General features: G+C 51.8%; 1 protein-coding gene across 1 annotated transcript in view; it reads left to right on the forward strand.

The window, feature by feature from the left end:
• The window catches only part of FGF12 (fibroblast growth factor 12), a gene marked incomplete at its 5' end in the record, with an annotated part of 146,516 nt that extends 130,929 nt beyond the window's left edge, over positions 1-15,587 (forward strand). The window contains 2 exons of the mRNA XM_015409280.1: positions 2,339-2,537; positions 15,142-15,587. Coding sequence (XP_015264766.1) covers positions 2,339-2,537; positions 15,142-15,260 — 318 coding nt within the window. The remainder of the gene's footprint in view (positions 1-2,338; positions 2,538-15,141) is intronic.
• Between the last annotated feature and the right edge of the window lie 2,595 nt (positions 15,588-18,182).

Below are 18,182 nucleotides of genomic sequence, written 5' to 3' on the forward strand. Positions count from 1 at the left end.
CCACCCCCCCACCCAAACTTTCAATCCTGTTGCTTCCCCTTCCTTAGTATGTAGCCAACTGCAGGGCAAAAAGAGGGTCGCCCGGTCGGTCTCTGGCCCGGGATCTCCAAGCAATGACCAAAACTGGGATGTGCTTTTTTTTATTATTAATTTATTTTTCAATTTTTTACCATTTTTCATTCCGCATATTCATCCCACCCTTATACAGTTCATAACATAACATTTTTTCTATCTTCTATAACATTGTCCTCTTCTAACTAGCCTAAATTCATATTCAAACTCTCTTCTTTATCTTCAGCCAGTCGTAAATTATTCTCCACCTGTCCCAGGAAAGTTCTTCCGATTTATTTTGTAACTCTATGTTTAATTTGTCCATTTCTGCAACTTCCAGGATTTTATACTTAAGTTCTTTTATAGATGGCATACTTGTAGTTTTCCAACGCTTTGCTATCAATATTTTGGCCACTGTTAAAGTATAGGTAATTATATGGTTGTGTTCTTTTATTGTGTCCGGTATCATGTTAAGTAATATGTTTCAGGAATTAACAGGATATTAGTTTTTAGAAGGTCTAAGAATATTTTAATTTTTTCCCCAAAAAAAATTGGATTTTTTCACATCTCCACCAAATGTGGAGATATGACCCTATATTTTTCCTACATCTCCAACATATATTTGAGGTTCTCGGGAAACACTTAGCAATTTTTTCTGGTGGACACCAAAACTGGGATGTTCTAAGCAGGGGTCATTACGTAGAAAAAGAGGTGCAGGAGCAAATTAGTATAACTCATTAGCATAACTTATTTGCATATGCCGCACCCCCTGACATCACCAGAAGTGTGTCAGAAGGCAATGCCCACCGCTCAGGCTCCACTGGACTGTTTTGAATTGCAGATCTGTCCTTGCAGAGGAGGGAGTGCTTGTACCTGAATAAAACTTGGTCTTAAAGGTGCTACTGGACTGTTGTGGACCTGTTGGCTCTGCAACTTACCTGGCTGCTTCTTGCTCTGACTGAGGGCTGCTGGGAGCAGGGGGCGGGGCTTGTTGCATGTGCCCGCCCCCTGGGGTCTTTACTGCCAGAGCTCTGCTCCTGTGCGCTCCTGCAGGAAATGACCCCTGGATCTAATCCCCTTCCGAAAACCAGACGGTAAAGAAGCTGTCTGTTAAGGCACCTCAAGGGAGCTCCCCCCTTTGGCATGCAAAAATGGGCCAGCCAGAAAAACCAGCAACATATCTGGCATGGATCAAGATGGGTCACTGTGTCAGTCTGTCTGTAGCAGTAGAAAAGAGCCAGAGTCCAGCAGCACCATCAAGACTAACAGATTATGTGGCAGGGGAGGAGTTTTTGGGAGTCCTGGCTCACGTCTTTAGGTTAGTTGACAACAGACAGGCGCAGGGCACAGAGCTGGAAGTTTCCTTGGTCCAGGCGTGTTCCAGTCACAGGGAATGGAAAGGACACCTTCCTCCCCCCTCCCCCACAGCCCTTCATTCTCTCTCAAATGCTCCTGTAAGGACTGCAAGTTTATTAAAATATAAGCGGTGACTCAGTTTCTTGGTGAAATTACCACTTCTGCCAATGTGAGAGCATAGTTTGACCTGAATACTGTGTGTGTGTGTGGGTGGGGTGGGGGGAGTTTTCTGCACATCCCTTTCAGACAGTCTGCTCCCCAGGGACAAAGATCCCTTAGCCTTGCAGGGATAAGGACGCCCAGAGACCCTCACCCCCGTCTGCTGAGTGCTCATAGAATCATAGAACATTAAGAGTTGGAAGGGACCTTGCAGGTCATCTAGTCCAACCCCCTGCACTCTGCAGGGGCATAGCTGAAAGAGAGCCCTATATACCTACGACATCCCCAAAAGATGGTTGTCCAGCCTCCACTTGAAAACGTCCAGCGAAGGAGCATCCACCACCTCCCGAGGCAGTCTGTTCCACTGCTCAACCACTCTGACAGTCAGGAAGTTTCTCCTGACATTTAGCCGGTAACGACTCCCTTGGAATTTCCACCCATGAGATCTAGTCTTGCAATCTGGAGCAAGAGAGAATAGATCCGCTCCATCTTCTACATGACAGCCCTTCAAATACTTGAAGACTATAGCTTGGGAAAGGTGGTCTGGAAGTCCTTTGGCCTGACCCAGCAGGGCCTTTCTTGTGGTGGCACCTTTCCAAGCTTTCCCGAGCAGGCAGCTGTTCCGTAGAAGGCCCTGAAGGGCTCCAGGCTGGTTCTTCCTTCCATTTCATGTTAAAGAGATTGCAGTCAGAGGAACACAAACTATCTCTTGGCTTTGAAGTGACTTTCAATTAATCCCTCTCTGTTCTCTTTTCCCCCTCCTTCCCTGCAGGACATCTTCACACCAGAGTGCAAATTTAAGGAGTCCGTCTTTGAGAACTACTACGTTATATATTCCTCCACGCTGTACCGGCAGCAGGAAACCGGGAGAGCTTGGTTCTTGGGACTCAATAAAGAAGGGCAGATCATGAAGGGGAACCGGGTGAAAAAGACCAAACCATCTTCACATTTTGTACCCAAGCCCATAGAAGGTAAGGGAGAGTTCCAAAGGGCTTTCTCTGCGTGGTGGGGCGGGAGGAGGAGGCATGACTCCGTATGGATTTGTGGAGGGCCTGAACAAAGATGAGCGACGTTGAGATTTGTGGGCATGTGGCTGGGCTCACTTTCTTGAGCCACCTGAAGCTCATTTGCTCTGCGGGCCCAGCTGGGAGCATGTGAAGGGGGCAGATGCAAGGAGGATCCTGTCTGGGAGAAAGGAGAGGATTAAATCTGGGAATCAATCATTCAAAAGTGTGGGCGGGAGATAGGAGTATTTGTTGCACCATTGTTACCGGGTGAATTAATTGCATCTCCACTCATTTCATTAGACTTGGGCGGGGATTGGCGTCTGCCCAAGATCTGACGGAGCGGTGCAGGGCCACCAGTCTGATTGGGTGTGAGGCTGCTTCAGATGTTGACCATGGTGCATACATAAAGGTCCCGAGTACGCCCCTGGCCCTCTCCCGTTAAAAAGGAACTCCAAACACTGCAGGGAGAAGGCCCCTGCCTGGCATCTGGGAGAGGCTCCCTCAATGCTAGACAAGTGGGATCCACGGTCTCCCTCACTAGGAGGCTGAATTTTCCTTTGGGGTTCCTGTTTAGACCAGCAAATCCCTTAAACGGCTCCCGAGGAGGCCACCCCCTCGCCTGCCTCCCGCTAAATCCAACTTGAGGGAGGAGGAGGAGATTGGATTTATCCCCCGCCCTTCACTACCCAAAGGAGTCTCAGAGTGGCTTACAGTCTCCTTTCCCTTCCCCTCCCCACAACAGACACCCTGTGAAGTCAGTGGGTCTGAGAGAGCTCTTGACAGAAACGGCTCTTTTTCAAGAACAGCTCTTATCAGAGCTACGGCTTGCCCAAGGTCATCCAGCCAGGTGCAAGTGGAGGAGTGGGGAATCAAACCCGGTTCTCCCAGATTAGAGTCCGCGCACTTAAGCACTACACCAAACTGGTTCTCAGGTCCCAGGTTCAATCCCTGGCATCTCCACTTGGATGGACCAGGGAGACGGTGATGGGAAAGATCTCTACCTGAGACGCTGGAGAGCTGCTGCTGCCGGTCTGAGTAGATGACCCTGATTTGGTGGTCTGCTACTGTAGAAGGGAGCTTCATGTGAGAGTCCAGGTGAGGCTGGGAAAGATGGGCTAGGATAGAAGAAGAAGAAGAAGAGATTGGATTTATACCCCGCCCTTCACTACCCAAAGGAGTCTCAGAGTGGCTTACAGTCTCCTTTCCCTCCCCCTCCCCACAACAGACACCCTGTGGGGTAAGTGGGGCTGAGAGAGCTCTTTCGAGGATGGCTCCTGAGAGAACAGCTCTGAGAGAACTTGTGACTGACCCGAGGCCACACCAGCAGCTGCAAATGGGGAATCAAACCCAGTTCTCCCAGATTAGAATCCGCGCACTTAACCACTACACCAAATGGGCTCCTCCTGCCATGCGGGGTTTGTGGGTTGTGTGTATGTGTGTGGGTAAGAGTTCTGAAGAGTTTCTTTTCAGGATGGTTCCAGTAGTTGTATATTTTGAGAGTCAGCCAGTAGATGTGGGGGGGGGGATCTGTCTCTGCACTAGCTGGGCAGGGGAGGCATGCCACGTCATAAGAACATAGGGTTGCCAAATCGAAAAAGCTTACCGGCGGGGGAGCATCCTGTAGCTCCGGGAGCCGGCCGGGGATGTGTGCGCACGCGCAACGCGCGCTTGCGCCCTTCCGGAGCGTCACCGGAAGTGACGTCACACGCTGGGGCGGGATGATGCCATTTGAGGGGAAAACTCTTTGTTTTCCCCTCAAATGGCGTCGCCCCGGGCAGTGAATTCCATGTGTTAATCACTCTTTGGGTGAAGAAGGACTTCCTTTTATCCGTTCTAACCCGACCGCTCAGCCATTTCATGGAGTGCCCACAAGGAGTTCTTGGGTTGTGAGAAAGGGAGAAAAGTACCTCTTTCTCCGCCTGCTCTATCCCATGCATCATCTTGTAAACGTCTGCCTGGCAGGTGCCATCCTGCATTTTGCTTTCCACTCCTCCGTTCTGTAGAACGTGGGAGAATCAAAATAAACCCCTTTCTTTGTTTGGGAAGGTGGGTGGGGCTCAAGCGAACATTTTCACTCCCTGCTTTTGAGTTTGGATTGAACTGAGCTGGGGGTGTCCACCCAGCTAAATTTTCAGAGGAGATTCCGGAAAGTGAGGGGTAATAGAATCATAGAATGTTAGAGTTGGAAGTGACCTTGCAGGTCATCTAGTCCAACCCCCTGCACTCTGCAGGAGCAGAGCCGAAAGAGAGCCCTACATACAGTGGCTTTAACAACTATAGCGAACAGCCATAATGGCTGTTCGAATCCCCACCGTGGCCGGAGTGAGCTTCCGGCCCCTAGTCCCAGCTCCCGCCAACCCAGCGGCTCAAAATTAACATCAAGTAGAGAAATGGGTACCTGTCTTAGAGGCAGGGGGCACCCCCCCTCCTGGTTCCGTGCCAGGAGGTGTTGATGGCAGCGGCGGCGATGGCAAGGAGCGGCTGCGAGAGGCGCACGGAGGCAGCGGCGTAAAAAGAACATGGCGGCATCTGGTGGACTGAGGAGGCGACAACCACGGCAGAAGGAGGCGGAGTCGAGATGACGCATCTACGAGGCGACGCGGCGCGGCTGGAGCCAATAAGGACGTATAGCCAGCAGCCGCAGCCTGCAGCGATGCGCGTCAATGGAGGTCCATCAAGATAAAGCCTGCCGATGGTCGCCGGCTGCACGGAGCACCAAGACCACGCCGAGCCATCTGAAGAGGAGGATCCCGCCGCCTGGGTGCTGTTAGGTAACCCCCCCCCCGCACAAAATTGTGGCCCTAGGTAGGTTTGACTACAGATGTAGTCCTATGTAAACCGCTCTGAGACCCATTAGGGGTTACGAGCGGTATAGAAATCACATGTAAATAAAATTAAAAAAAATACCTACAAACAACCCAAAAGATGGTCTACCAGCCTCCGCTTGAAAACGTCCAGCAAAGGAGCATCCACCACCTAGTCTGCTCCACTGCTCAACCACTCTGACAGTCAGGAGGTTTCTCCTGATATTTAGCCCGTAACGACTCCCTCGGAATTTCCACCCATGAGATCTAGTCTTGCAATCCGAAGCAAGAGAGAATAGATCCGCTCCATCTTCTACATGACAGCCCTTCAGATACTTGAAGACTGTAACTTGGGAAAGGTGGTCTGGAAGGTGGTCTGGAAGTCCTTTGGCCTGACCCAGCAGGGCCTTTCTTGTGGTGGCACCTTTCCAAGCTTTCCCGAGCAGGCAGCTGTTCCACCAACAGGGGACTCACTCTTCCCCAACAGTTTTTCCTACATAGTCAGTGGACATCCTGGGTTTGTAGGAAAATCCAAAAACTAAAAAAATCCCTTCAGGGACGGCTGAAATCCTCCCCAAACCTTTCGAAATGGCCTCTGCAGGGATCTGCTTCAGGCATCAATGGTGAGAGATTAAAATGTTCAGGGTGGGAGGGGGCTTCTAACTGACCTTGTCAGTAAAAGGGTGGGGGAAGGGTCCTTTCCAGGCCTCTTTTGGACTTTCCTATCTCCCACCCCCCCCCTCAAAAAAGAGATTCCAACTCCAGGTGGTGCTGATTTACTCAGGAGGTCTATAGGCATGTGTTAAAAAGTGGGTTCCATGCATGAGCAGACTCCCAGTCGAGTGATCAGCTCTACTTTAGTCAGTGATTTCAGCAAGAACAGTCTGTAGACCAGGGCCTCAGCTTGGTTATATTTCATGCAGTGGCCACACCCCAAACACACCCCATTCCCAACGAGAGGCTATTTAACATTACACCTGGATTGGTTCCTGCCAGAATCCTTTTGGTCTATTGTTCTTCGGCTCCAAGCTCACCCTGTCTCTGGCAGCAGCGTCCTGCAGTGTTTCAGTCCCAATACATAACAACATGGGATTTCTTTCCCAACCACTATTCATTTTTTTCCAACCACTAATTTTTCCCAACCACTAGCCTGGTGTATGAGGAAAAGCAGCCATTCACTGTATCATGCAGGGGATGGTGTGTGGCACAGTGGCAGAGCATCTGCCCGGCATGCAGAAGGTCCCAGGTTCAATCCCCGGCATCTCCAATTAAAAAGGACCAGATAAAAGGTGATGTGAAAGACCCCTGCCTGAAACCCTGGAGAGCCGCTGACTGTCTCAGCAGATACCACTGAGTCTGGTTCAGTGAAAGGCAGATTCATGTGTTCATGTGCAAGGAGTGAGATTGGGAGGCACAGTGGCTCAGTGGTAGAGCCTCTGCTTGGCACGCAGAAGGTCCCAGGTTCAATCCCCAGCAGCATCTCTAGTTGAAAAGGACCAGGCAGGAGGTGATGTGAGTGAACTCTGCCTGAGACCCTGGAGAATCAATTCTAGGCTGAACAGACAAGACAGACCTTGACGGACCAAAGGTGTGATTCACCAGAAGGCAGCTTCATGTGTATGTGTATATTGTGTGTGTGTGTGGGGGGGGGGTGCCTTATAATATGTATTGAAACAGGCGGGGCAGGCGCCAGCCATTTTTCCTCTGCAACTCTCAACACAGGCTGGATCAAAAGCTGCTCCCCAGTGGGTGGGAGTGGGCTTCCCTTGCAAGATTGCAACATATTGGGGGGGGGGGCCGTCTGTAAGATTATGCAATGTCTGTAGCACTGCAAGAGATCCGGGCATGCCCCTCCCTTTCCCCAAAAAAGTCATGGCTTCCCAACAGCCCCTTTGGTCAGCCAGCTGGGCCATGGGAAAAGGACTTATGGATGTATCCATCTGGTCGGTTTATTGATTTCTGGGCTTCTTTTAGCTCAAAAGAAAAATGGCAAAAAAGGATATCCTGGTGCCATGACGGATCCTTGGGGCTCATCCAAACCTTTACAGGCTGGGATATGGTTTAGGTGACATCCCTGCTTTACTCTGAGCCAAAGGAGGACAAGGCACTTGCGGCTGTTAGCAAACCATCGATTGTTCTTCTTAACGGGGACTAGTAATTGTGATCTCTTAGTCCCTGGGACTGCAGGAAGATCCAATCAGTCAATCCTAAAAGAAATCAACCCTGACTGTTCCCTGGAAGGCCAGATAATGAAACTGAAGCTCAAATACTTTGGCCACCCAATGAGAAGGGAGCACTCACTGGAGAAGACCCTGATGCTGGGAAAGATTGAAGGTCAAAGAAGACGGGGACTGCAAAGGATGAGATGGTTAGACAGTGTCATCGATGCAACGAACATGAAGTTGAGCCAACTTCAGAGGACGGCGGAAGACCGGAAGGCCTGGCGGGATCTGGTCCATGGGGTCACGAAGAGTCGGACTCGACTGTACGACTGAACAACAACAACAAAAACTGTGCGGGGGGGGAGCCATTTGATTCCCTGCCCCTCCACAAGCAGTTGCTGGTGTGACTTTGGGTCAGTTACACGTTCTTTCAGAGCTGTTCTATCAGGAGCCATTCTTGAAAGAGCTCTCTCAGCCCCATCTACCTCACAGGCAGTGTTCCTTCCAAGCTGAGTTAGAGTGAGGTAGCTCACAATTTTTCAGCCTCTGGCTCACACATTTTGGTCTTCGCTCAGGAAGGATGACTCCAGAGCAAACTAATTTATGCAGGAGCCAAATCGCTCGCTCATTACTTTAATGCCAGGAGCTAACGAAGTAGAATTTTTGCTCACAAGACTCCACAGCCTAGAGGGAACATTGCTCACAGGGTGTGTCTGTTGTGGAGAGGGGAAGGCAAAGGAGACTGTAAGCCTCTCTGAGACTCCTTCGGGTAGTGAAGGGCAGGGTATAAATACCAATCTCTTGTTCTTCTTTTTGAAGAGGTTTGCAGAAAGAGGATCGCCAGGAAGAAGGCAATACGTTGGTTTCTTCACTCTTCAACTTCCCCAGATCTCCATTCTAGTACTGACCTTTGATAAAAGGTAAAGGTTCCCTTGCTCAAAAGCCAATCGAATCCGACTCTAGGGTTGCGGTGCTCATCTCCGTTTCAAAGCCGAAGAGTCAGCGCTGTCCGAAGACGTTTCCGTGGTCATGTGGCCAGCATGACTAAACACCAAGGCGCACGGAACGCTGTTACCTTCCCACTGAAGTGGTATCTATTTATCTACTTGCAATTTCTTGCTTTCGATCTGCTAGGTTGGCAGGAGCTAGAACTAGAGATGGGAGCTCACTCCATCATGCGGCAACTCGGGTATTGAACTGCTGAACTACCGACCTTCCATAGCCTGCAGTTCAGTGTCTTAACCACTTGAGCCACCGCAGCTAACTTGATAACTTGATAACTGCACTGTTATTCCTTCTTAGAGCAAGGGGAGTTCTCATATCAATGATTTCCCAAACGAGAATGCACCTTTCAAACAAGGGGGGTGAGGTACCAGGGGGCATCCCTTGGGGCTGGCAGTGAAATCTGTGTCCTTCTGGACCAGGAACATTTTGTGTCCTTATTCTAAAAGGATTTTTGCTGTTGAAGCGCTCGAGCCGCATGAAATATAAAGGTATCTTAGTTAAGAGGAGCCAAGAGAGACAAAAACGGGAGGCAGAATCCCTTCTAACTGCACAGCTAAAAACTTCGGCAAGACACTCTGCACTTCGACTCTGAAGGCAATTGTAAACCACATTTTTTTAAAAATATCTATTTTAATGTCTCTCCATTTGATCCAGAGGCGGCTTCTGCATAAAGTAATCCAATTAAACAGTTCAGGCCATTCCGTGCAAAGCCCCGATGAACCACAAAGGGAGAGCGGAGGCTTCGCCGCCATCTGCCAGGACCACGTTGAAGGTTCTGGCGTGCAGTACGGAAAGGCAGGTTGGCAGAGTGGAAGCGAAGTGTGCAGAGGGCTGAGTCACACGGCCATCGGGAGCACAGAGGCTAGAGGAGAAGCTTGCGCAGGGCTGTCTGCCACCCCACCCCAAGCACTCTGCTAGGGCTTCCCGGAGCATGCTGAAAGCCCCCCCCCCGAGGGAGTTGTCCCACAAGCTCTTGAGCCCTGGGTCTGCCAGAGAGCCCTTTGCAAACCCGGCACGCAGAGCTGGGTTTCTAGAAACGAGGGAAATGGCCTCATTCTGCAAAGGACTCAGCCTGCGTCTGCTCCGACCGCACTGTCCTCCTGCATCTCTGTCACACGCTGCGGTCAATAGGCAGCGAGCGGCCTTCTCTGTCCACGAGCCAGCCACATGGTCTCTGCAACGGCCTGGCAGACAGACGGTAGGGGGCAACCGGGCAACCTCTGGGCCGCCTGCGAACTGCCCCGCAGAAGCCTGACCTTGCTGGCCTCCTGAAGGGCGTCTCATCCTGTGCTCCTTGACTGCCAAGCGCCAGGGTGCACAGCCGCCATCTCAGCCGACACACCCCTGTGCTGGGGAATTCACCCCCAGATCCACAGTCACGAGGAAACAGGTTGCCTTGGAGGAGGTCACAAGTCCTCTCTCTGCCTGCTGGCCTTGCAAGACTTTCCCGGTTAAGAGCTGCCCCCCCCCTTCATCTCCACCTGAAGCCTGCTGGGTGACCTTGGGCCAGCCACAGTTCTCGCTGAACTCTCTCAGCCCCCACCTACCTCACAAGCAATGCTCCCTCTAAGCTGTGGAGCCTTGTGAGCAAAAATTCTGTTTTGCGAGCTACTGGCATTGAAGTTGTGAGCGAGCGGTTTGGCTCCTGCATAAATCAGTTTGCTCTGGAGCCATCCCTTCCCGAGCTAAGACGAAAATGTGTGAGTCGGAGGCTAGAAAACTGTGAGCTGGCTCACACTCACTCAGCTTAGAGGGAACACTGCTCACAAAGGTGACTGTTGTGTGGAGGGGAAGGGAGGGCGATTGTGAGCTACTTTGAGACTCCTTAAAAAGTAGAGAAAAGCAGGGTATAGAAACCTATTCTTCTTCTTTCTCTTTGATAATCTGTGTTCCTTCAATCTTCTATTATTTTGCCACTTCTTGTTTTCCTTTGGGGGGGGCACAGGGTGTGTATGTGTGTGCGTCCGGCTGCCTTTGCCTTTTGGGGGAGGGGCTGTCTTGCCAGAGTCCAGCTGCTTATCACTTACCCGGCATTAGGCATCTGCAAAAGCCTTTCTGGTGTTTGGGCTCAAAACAGCCCTGTAGGGTAGGATGGTACGCCCAGGGCTGTGTGGACTCTGCCCATTTCCCCTCCCCAGGCCCTGTTTCCAGACCGGTCAACTCGTCTGGCTTTGTCAAAAGCGTCGATGAGGATTGACTGAGCAAGACAGCGTGCCATCTGTCGAGTCAGACCACTGATCCGTCTGGATCCTCAGACAGGCAGGGATCCAGGCACCTTCCCTCCCCCGGTGCCGCGGAGGGGTGGGTGGGTGGGCTGCACAGCAGGACAGGGAAGAAGCAACAGGACTGAGGGAGGGGCTGTCTTCAGTCCATTTCTTTTTTAGAAAGGCAACAACTGGAGTTCCCATGGCCAGCTGTGGCTTTCATAAAGGGGTGCAAAGCCTGTGAGAACACACTCAGAAGACAGAAGTCATCTGTGTTCGGTGATCCGGAGCTCTCGCTGGCAACAACAGACCGCTGGACTTGGTATTCTTTGCCAGGGAACATATAGATGGTCCGCCCGAATTCGTCCACCAGTGGATCTTGAACACATGAAGTTGCCTTTTGTTTGTTTATTTATTTATTTCGATTTCTTAACCGCCCTGCCCCGCTTTTGCGGGGCTCAGGGGGGTTTACACCAGCATAAAACCCAATACAGTTTTTAAAACCAGTTAAAACAACAGAATTCGAGATAAAAGCGTTCAGCATAAATATTTAAAACACTTTAGAAACGAGAGGGCATTTCTAGCGTTCAGATTTCCATGGCGTGGGGAGGGGAGGGGAGTGTGCCGGGCAGATGCAAGGGGACCGTCGCCGGCCTCAACCAAAGGCCTGGCGGAACATCTCTGTCTTGCATGCCCTGCGGAGCTTCAGTAGATCAGACAGGGCACGGTTGTCGTTTGGCAGAGAGTTCCACCAGGCTGGGGCCAAGGCTGGTGGAGGCCAGCCGGATATCTTCGACTGAATCAGACCCTGGGTCCACCAAGGTCAGTACTGCCTCTTAGGCTGGCAGCTGTTCTCCAGGGTCTCAGGCGGAGGTCTTTCACATCACCTCCTGCCTGGTCCTTTCGACTGGAGATGCCGGGGACTGAACCTGGCACCTTCTGCATGCCCAGCTGGTGCTCTCCCATTGAGCTACAGCCCCTCCCCATAAAGCTGACTTTTTACTGAATCAGACCCTGGGTCCACCAAGGTCAGTACTGCCTCTTAGGCTGGCAGCTGTTCTCCAGGGTCTCAGGCGGAGGTCTTTCACATCACCTCCTGCCTGGTCCTTTCGACTGGAGATGCCGGGGACTGAACCTGGCACCTTCTGCATGCCCAGCTGGTGCTCTCCCATTGAGCTACAGCCCCTCCCCATAAAGCTGACTTTTTACTGAATCAGACCCTGGGTCCACCAAGGTCAGTACTGCCTCTTAGGCTGGCAGCTGTTCTCCAGGGTCTCAGGCGGAGGTCTTTCACATCACCTCCTGCCTGGTCCTTTCGACTGGAGATGCCGGGGACTGAACCTGGGACTTTCTGCATGCCAGGCAGGTGCTCTTCCACTGAGCCACAGCCCCTCTTCACAGCTCTCCAGGGTCTCAGGCGGAGGTCTTTCACATCACCTCCTGCCTGGTCCTTTCGACTGGAGATGCCGGGGACTGAACCTGGGACCTTCTGCATGCCCAGCTGGTGCTCTCCCATTGAGCTACAGCCCCTCCCCATAAAGCTGACTTTTTACTGAATCAGACCCTTGGCCCATCAAGGTCAGTGTAGTCTACTCAGGCTGGCAGCCACTCTCCAGGGTCTCTCAGGCAGAAAAAGGTCTCTCACATCACCTCCCGCCTGAACCTTTCAGCTGGAGATGCTGCCAGGGATTGAACCTGAAACCTTCCACCTGCTGGGCAGATGCTCTGCCCCTGAGCCATGGCCCCTCCCCTTCCGCACTCCCGGCTTCCCTTCTGTACAGGAAGAGATGCTCTTGTGCCAGAGGGAGGGTCTAAGAAAGGAATCAGAAGGAAAGGCCTGGTGAAGCAAAGAGCAGGAGCCCATCCACCGCCAAGCCCCCTGGCATCTTGCACAGGGTAGATGCTGAGCCGGTGATTTACAGGCATGGCGGAATGTGTGTGGCAGAACTTGGCAAACGGACTGGGCACGGTGCCTTTCCAGGTGGAAGGGGCCAAGTCCTTCTCCAGCCAGCCTCTCTTCCTGCTCTCCGAACGCTCTTCGGTGTCAGCTGTGCTGCCATGGGGGTTGGGGAGTTCATTCTGTGTCTTGGTAATTGCTATTGCATTCCTGTCTCTGCTGTTCTGCCTGTGCCGCAATGCTTATCTCTACAGATGTGCAGGAGGAGGTTGTGTTGTCTGGAAGTCTCCTATGTACCGTGAGAGACTACTGCTTCCCAGCTTTTGCCACCTAACGGTTTCCTAGCTGGTCCCGCGCGCGGGAGGGTAGCTAATTGGCCCATGCCATGGGGGGGGGGTGCATACGAATGCCCTATATCCTATTATGCTCAATGGGTTGCTGCCATTCTTAACAGTGCCTGTGCTACTGCATCTATAGCTTTGCAATAAAGGTGTAACCGTTCCTGAATGCGTGTACTTCGTTGTAAGCTGTGGGTTCTGACAGTGGGGAGCTGAGTAGAAGGATCCTAACAACCAAGAACCTTGACGTGGGTGGCATAAGGTACTGCTAGAGACAGTGTGGTGCAGTGGTTACAGTGTCAGATTAGTATCTGGGAGGCCCAGATCTGAATCCCTAGTCTGCCATGAAAACTTGCTGGGTGACCTTGGGCCACTCACACATCCTTGGCCTGGCCTACCTCACAGGGCTGTTGCAAGAATAAAAGGGAGACAGGGAGAAGGAGGTGAGCTGCTTCGGGTCACCATTGGGGATGTGCATTCGGTTCAGACAAACCGACAAACAAAACGAATAACGTCTATTTTTTGGGCCTGCCGAAAGCTGAATCAGATTCTCTAATCTGATTCGGCTAGCCGAACAGGGATTCCCCAAATGGATGCGGTATATTCAGCATCCATTCGGGGAATCCCTTTGCTGGGTGAGGAAGGGAAAGTGTTTAAACTTAAAACACTTTCCCTTGCTTCTGGGGTTGGTGCCGCTTCTCGGAGTGACTCCCCGGCCAAGGAAAGGTATTTAAAGTTTTAAACGTTCCCTTTTTGGGGAGTCGCACTGCGAAGGCAGCACAAGACCCAAAAGCAAAGGAAAGTGTTTTAAATTTAAACACTTTGCCTTCCCCCTGCTCTGGAGTTGTGCTGCAGAGGGGACACTCTCCCTTCATTGAAGGGAAGGCAATTTGTCTTCCCTTCAGTGATGGGAACCGCCCCCCCCTTCAAGGGGGAGATTATTATACCCAATGGGGACAGTCTGAATTGAGCCGAATAATTGAGCCGAATAAATTCAGCTAGTCCGATAATCCCCGAACCCCAGTATCATACTGATACTGGGATTCGGGAATATCTGCAAATACCAAAAATTTTCGGGTTCAATAGATTCAAATCCAGAAAATTCCAATTTTTTTTGGGGGGGTGCACACCCCTAGTCCCCATTGGAACTAGAAAGGAAGTTGTTGTTGTTCAGTCGCACAGTCGATTCCGACTCTTCGCGACCCCATGGACCAGATCACGCCAGGCCTTCCTGTCTTCCACTGTCCTCTGAAGTTTGCTCAGTTTCATATTCGTTGCATCTATGACACTGTCTAGCCATCTCATCCCCGTCTTCTTTGACCTTCAGTCTTTCCCAGCATCAGGGTCTTCTCTAGTGAGATCTCCCTTCTCATTTGGTGGCTAAAGTATTTGAGCTTCAGTTTCATTATCTGGCCTTCCAGGGAACAGTCAGGGTTGATTTCTTTTAGGATTGACTGAAACGAAGTAAATAAAGAAAAATAAGACTTGCCGTTAGTCGTCTGGGCACCAGATTGGGGCTTCCGTTAGTCGTCTGGGCACCAGATTGGGGCTTCCACTTGCCTGCTACTCACAAGTGGCCTAGTGAGCCAGAGGACCCACATTTCCATTTTATCTCACTGGGGGCCAAACTAAACACTGTTTTGTTTGTAGGTTGGGCCTGTGGGCGCGAATGCCATTTTAGAGCTGAACTCGTCCATTTCAAAATGCATGCATACGAAAGCCTCTACCCAGAATAAAACTTTGTTGGTCTGAAAGGTGCCCCTGGACCAGTGTTCCCTCTAAGCTGAGTTAGTGTGAGCTAGCTCACAGTTTTTTAGCCTCTTGCTCACACATTTTTGTCTTAGCTCAGGAAGAAGGGCTCCAGAGCAAACTAATTGATGCAGTAGCCAAATCGCTCGCTCACAAGTTTAATGCCAGTAGCTCACAAAGTAGAGTTTTTGCTCACAAGACTCCACAGCTTAGAGGGAGTATCGCCCTGTAATCAAACTTTGTTCTGTTGCTTCAGACCAACAGGGCTACCCCACCTGAATCTATCTGTGAAGTTCTTTGTTCTGCATGCCCGGGGAGGGGCCCCGTTATTTTAGCTCTGGCCCACTCCATCTCTGCGGCATTTCTGCGACCCTCCGGTTTAACTCCGGCTGCCCTTCTCTCCTTGCAGTGTGCATGTACAGAGAGCCTTCGCTGCATGAAATCGGAGAGAAGCAAGTGCGCTCCAGGAAAAGCTCGGGGACGCCCACCATGAATGGAGGCAAAGTCGTCAACCAGGACTCCACATAGCTGAGAGAAGAGCCACCCGCCCCTGCATCCGACTTCTCCCCAGCCCGCCCGCTCGCCCGCCAGACCACCCACGGAACCCTCACGGAGACAGCAGCGAGAAACTGACCAAGGCAGGAGCTTCTAGTAGCGGCTAAGATTCTGAACTCAACCCTTTCCTTTGTGTAGGATGAGGAGATCTTGCCTGTTGCGACGTTTTAGAGTACAGTTACACACATACAAACACGTACACAAAGCGAAAGGGGGGGGGAACACCACCGCCTATTTTCAATCCGGACTCCATTAACATTTTAAAAAAACAACAGCAAAACTGTTTGCTCTTGTGATCGAGGGGGGGGGGAGACTGTCCATCTCTGCATAAAGATTATAATAATAAATAAGTAAATATCTAACAATAATAATAATAAAGGATACTAATAATAAAGGTGTTATCTTTAAAAAAATAAAAGAGAGATTTGCTTTTGGAGAATTGAACTCCGTTGGTGATGTGGACGCGAATGCAAATAATGCTGGCGTGAAAGTGGGGGCTGTGTGGGTGCGAGATGTAACGCTCCATTACTCAGCATCATTTCCCGTAGGTGAGCTTTCTAAAATCAGAATGTTCTGCTGACACCTCTGGATGCGCGACAGGGAGCCTCGGTTCCATCTCCTCACAGGCCGCCTTTTCCTTCCGTGTGTCTGTCTGTCTGTCTGTCTGTCTGTCCTTGCAGTCATATCCAGGCTTTAAGTGAGTATCTCATGCACAGGCAAGCCCATTATAGTCTGGGGGCTGTTTTCCAAGCCTCTGCAGCTGCTTTAGGATTTGCCAGAATCAATGGCTACTCTTAGCTAGTGGGCTGAAGGTTAAAAGATTTTTTTTTAATAGTTTGAGCTGCAAGTGGAATTCAGAAGACCCCCCGAGTGATCAGGCAGGTAGCCGTGAGGGCGCCGTTCCCTGCACCATTACTTGCTGATCACCCGCACCGAAGCAGCAGCAGCGTCCGTGCTGAGAAGCAACTTGTATGTTGCACGGTTGTATAATTCCCTACTTATATCTGATGAAGGGAGCTTTGGCTCCCAACAGCTTATACCCTGGAGATCTCCCAGGCTGGTCTTCCAAGGGGCTCCTGGATTCAGATCCAGCTGATAAGCCAAGAGGTGGGCTCTCCCCCTTTGGAGGTTTTCAAGCAGAGGCTAGATGGCTAGATGACAGCAGTGCTGATTCTGTGAATTTGGGCAGATCACGAGAAGGGAGGTCAGGAAGGGCTGCACCAGTGCTTAGTTCTCGTGACCCTTTCTTGCAACACGCACAGGGAAAAGCGGATCGCCACTTTGGGGGTCAGGAAGCTGTTGTTCTCCAGGCCAGGGATCCTGGAAGTTTGTTTTTGCTTTTTTGCCCTCTTCTGGGCATGGAGCAGGGGTCACGGGGGGCGTGGGGGGCGGGGTATTTGTGAATTTCCTGCCTTGTGCAGAGGGTTGGACTAAGATGACCCTTGGAGGTCTGTTAAACAGTGGATTTAACACGGCAGAGGCGAAGGCAGGGTGATTTCGGCAAGCAGCAGTTTATTGCATCTCGACAGGAGTGCTTTATATGGGGCAGCTGCCCTGGCTATGTACACCGAAGCCACTCCCAGCCGCCATGCGATTGGTGAGTTTGAATGGCCTCCAGACTCCAGATTGGCTGGCTGCCCCCAGGGGCCAATCCGCAGGCAGGTCCCAGGATCCTGCCTGCCTTTGTTCTGGGGCTTCAAGCTCCAACTAGGTGGCCTGCCCAGACAAGCTCAGACATGCCTCCCCACGCTCCATCTCAGCGGCCTGCCAGACCAGCCCAGGCATGCCTACTTATGTCCAGACATAACAAGGTCCCTTCCAACTCTATGGTTCTATGTTAGCTGCAAGAGCAAATGGGATATGTGGCCAAAAGGGGCCTTTCTTCCCTGGGCAGGGCTCCCAAGTACTTACCTGAGGTCCTGTTCACACGAGGCAATTTGGCCCGGGAGCAGGACAGTTCGGGGGCGGATCAAACCAGCGCGATCACACCACAACATCTGGGAAGCGTCGTGCTTCCGCCCCCGAACTGGACCTTCCCGGGAAAAAGCGCCTCAAGTTGACACCACCTACCTCGGTGGTTCAACGAGTAGACGCGCTGCAATCCGGGCGTCTGATCGCCGGCGCTCCCTTGCGCCGGCACACTCCCGGCCCGGAGCCGAACTGCGCATGCTCCAACATGCGCAGTTCGGCCGGCACCCGGTCTGAGCCATGTCTTCTCCCCGGCGTTTGATCGGGCCGGGGAGAAACGGCGCCACAGCCAGGGGATCCGTGGGATCCCGCCGCGGCGCCTCAATGTTGGCGCGGCTTTTAAACGCCGCGCCTCAAGAGGCTTTTTTCCTGTCGTGTGGCAGGGGCCTTAATTCGGCAGGGGATGTATAGCTCTTTGCGGGACCATTCCTGCGGGGAAAACACAGGCGCTGCACTATTCCGTCGCCCAGATGTGACGTAGGCACGTAGCCGGGTGACACTCTAGCAATGGGGCTGGAAACTCGATTGCACCATCAAGTTTCCAGTCCCATTACCAGAGCGTCGCCCAGCTACATGCCTACGTCACGTCTGGGCGACGGAATAGTGCAGCGCCTGTGTTCCAAGCAAGAATATTCCAGCGGGGAAGCATGTGTCCCCCGCTGGATCGTAGGTAGGTACTTGGGAACCCTATCCCTGGGGTTTTTGGTAGAGGCTGGTGGGTGTTTGTGTGTGTGTGTGTGGGATCTGCTAGCCTCCAGATTATGTTTGCCCCCAAGTGGGGCCGGCAATGGTGCCACCTACCCTCAGGCCCTGCTCTGAGCCATTCTGCCTGCCCTAGAGGGCACCATGTCTGTCACAGGGCTGCGTGCCCTCCTGAAGTTTATTTACAAATCCAGTGATGAACGTCCAGGTGACACTCGGTCGTTT

The sequence above is a fragment of the Gekko japonicus genome, unplaced genomic scaffold, assembly GCF_001447785.1.
Source record: "Gekko japonicus isolate JY-2015 unplaced genomic scaffold, Gekko_japonicus_V1.1 scaffold398, whole genome shotgun sequence".
NCBI lineage: Eukaryota > Metazoa > Chordata > Lepidosauria > Squamata > Gekkonidae > Gekko > Gekko japonicus.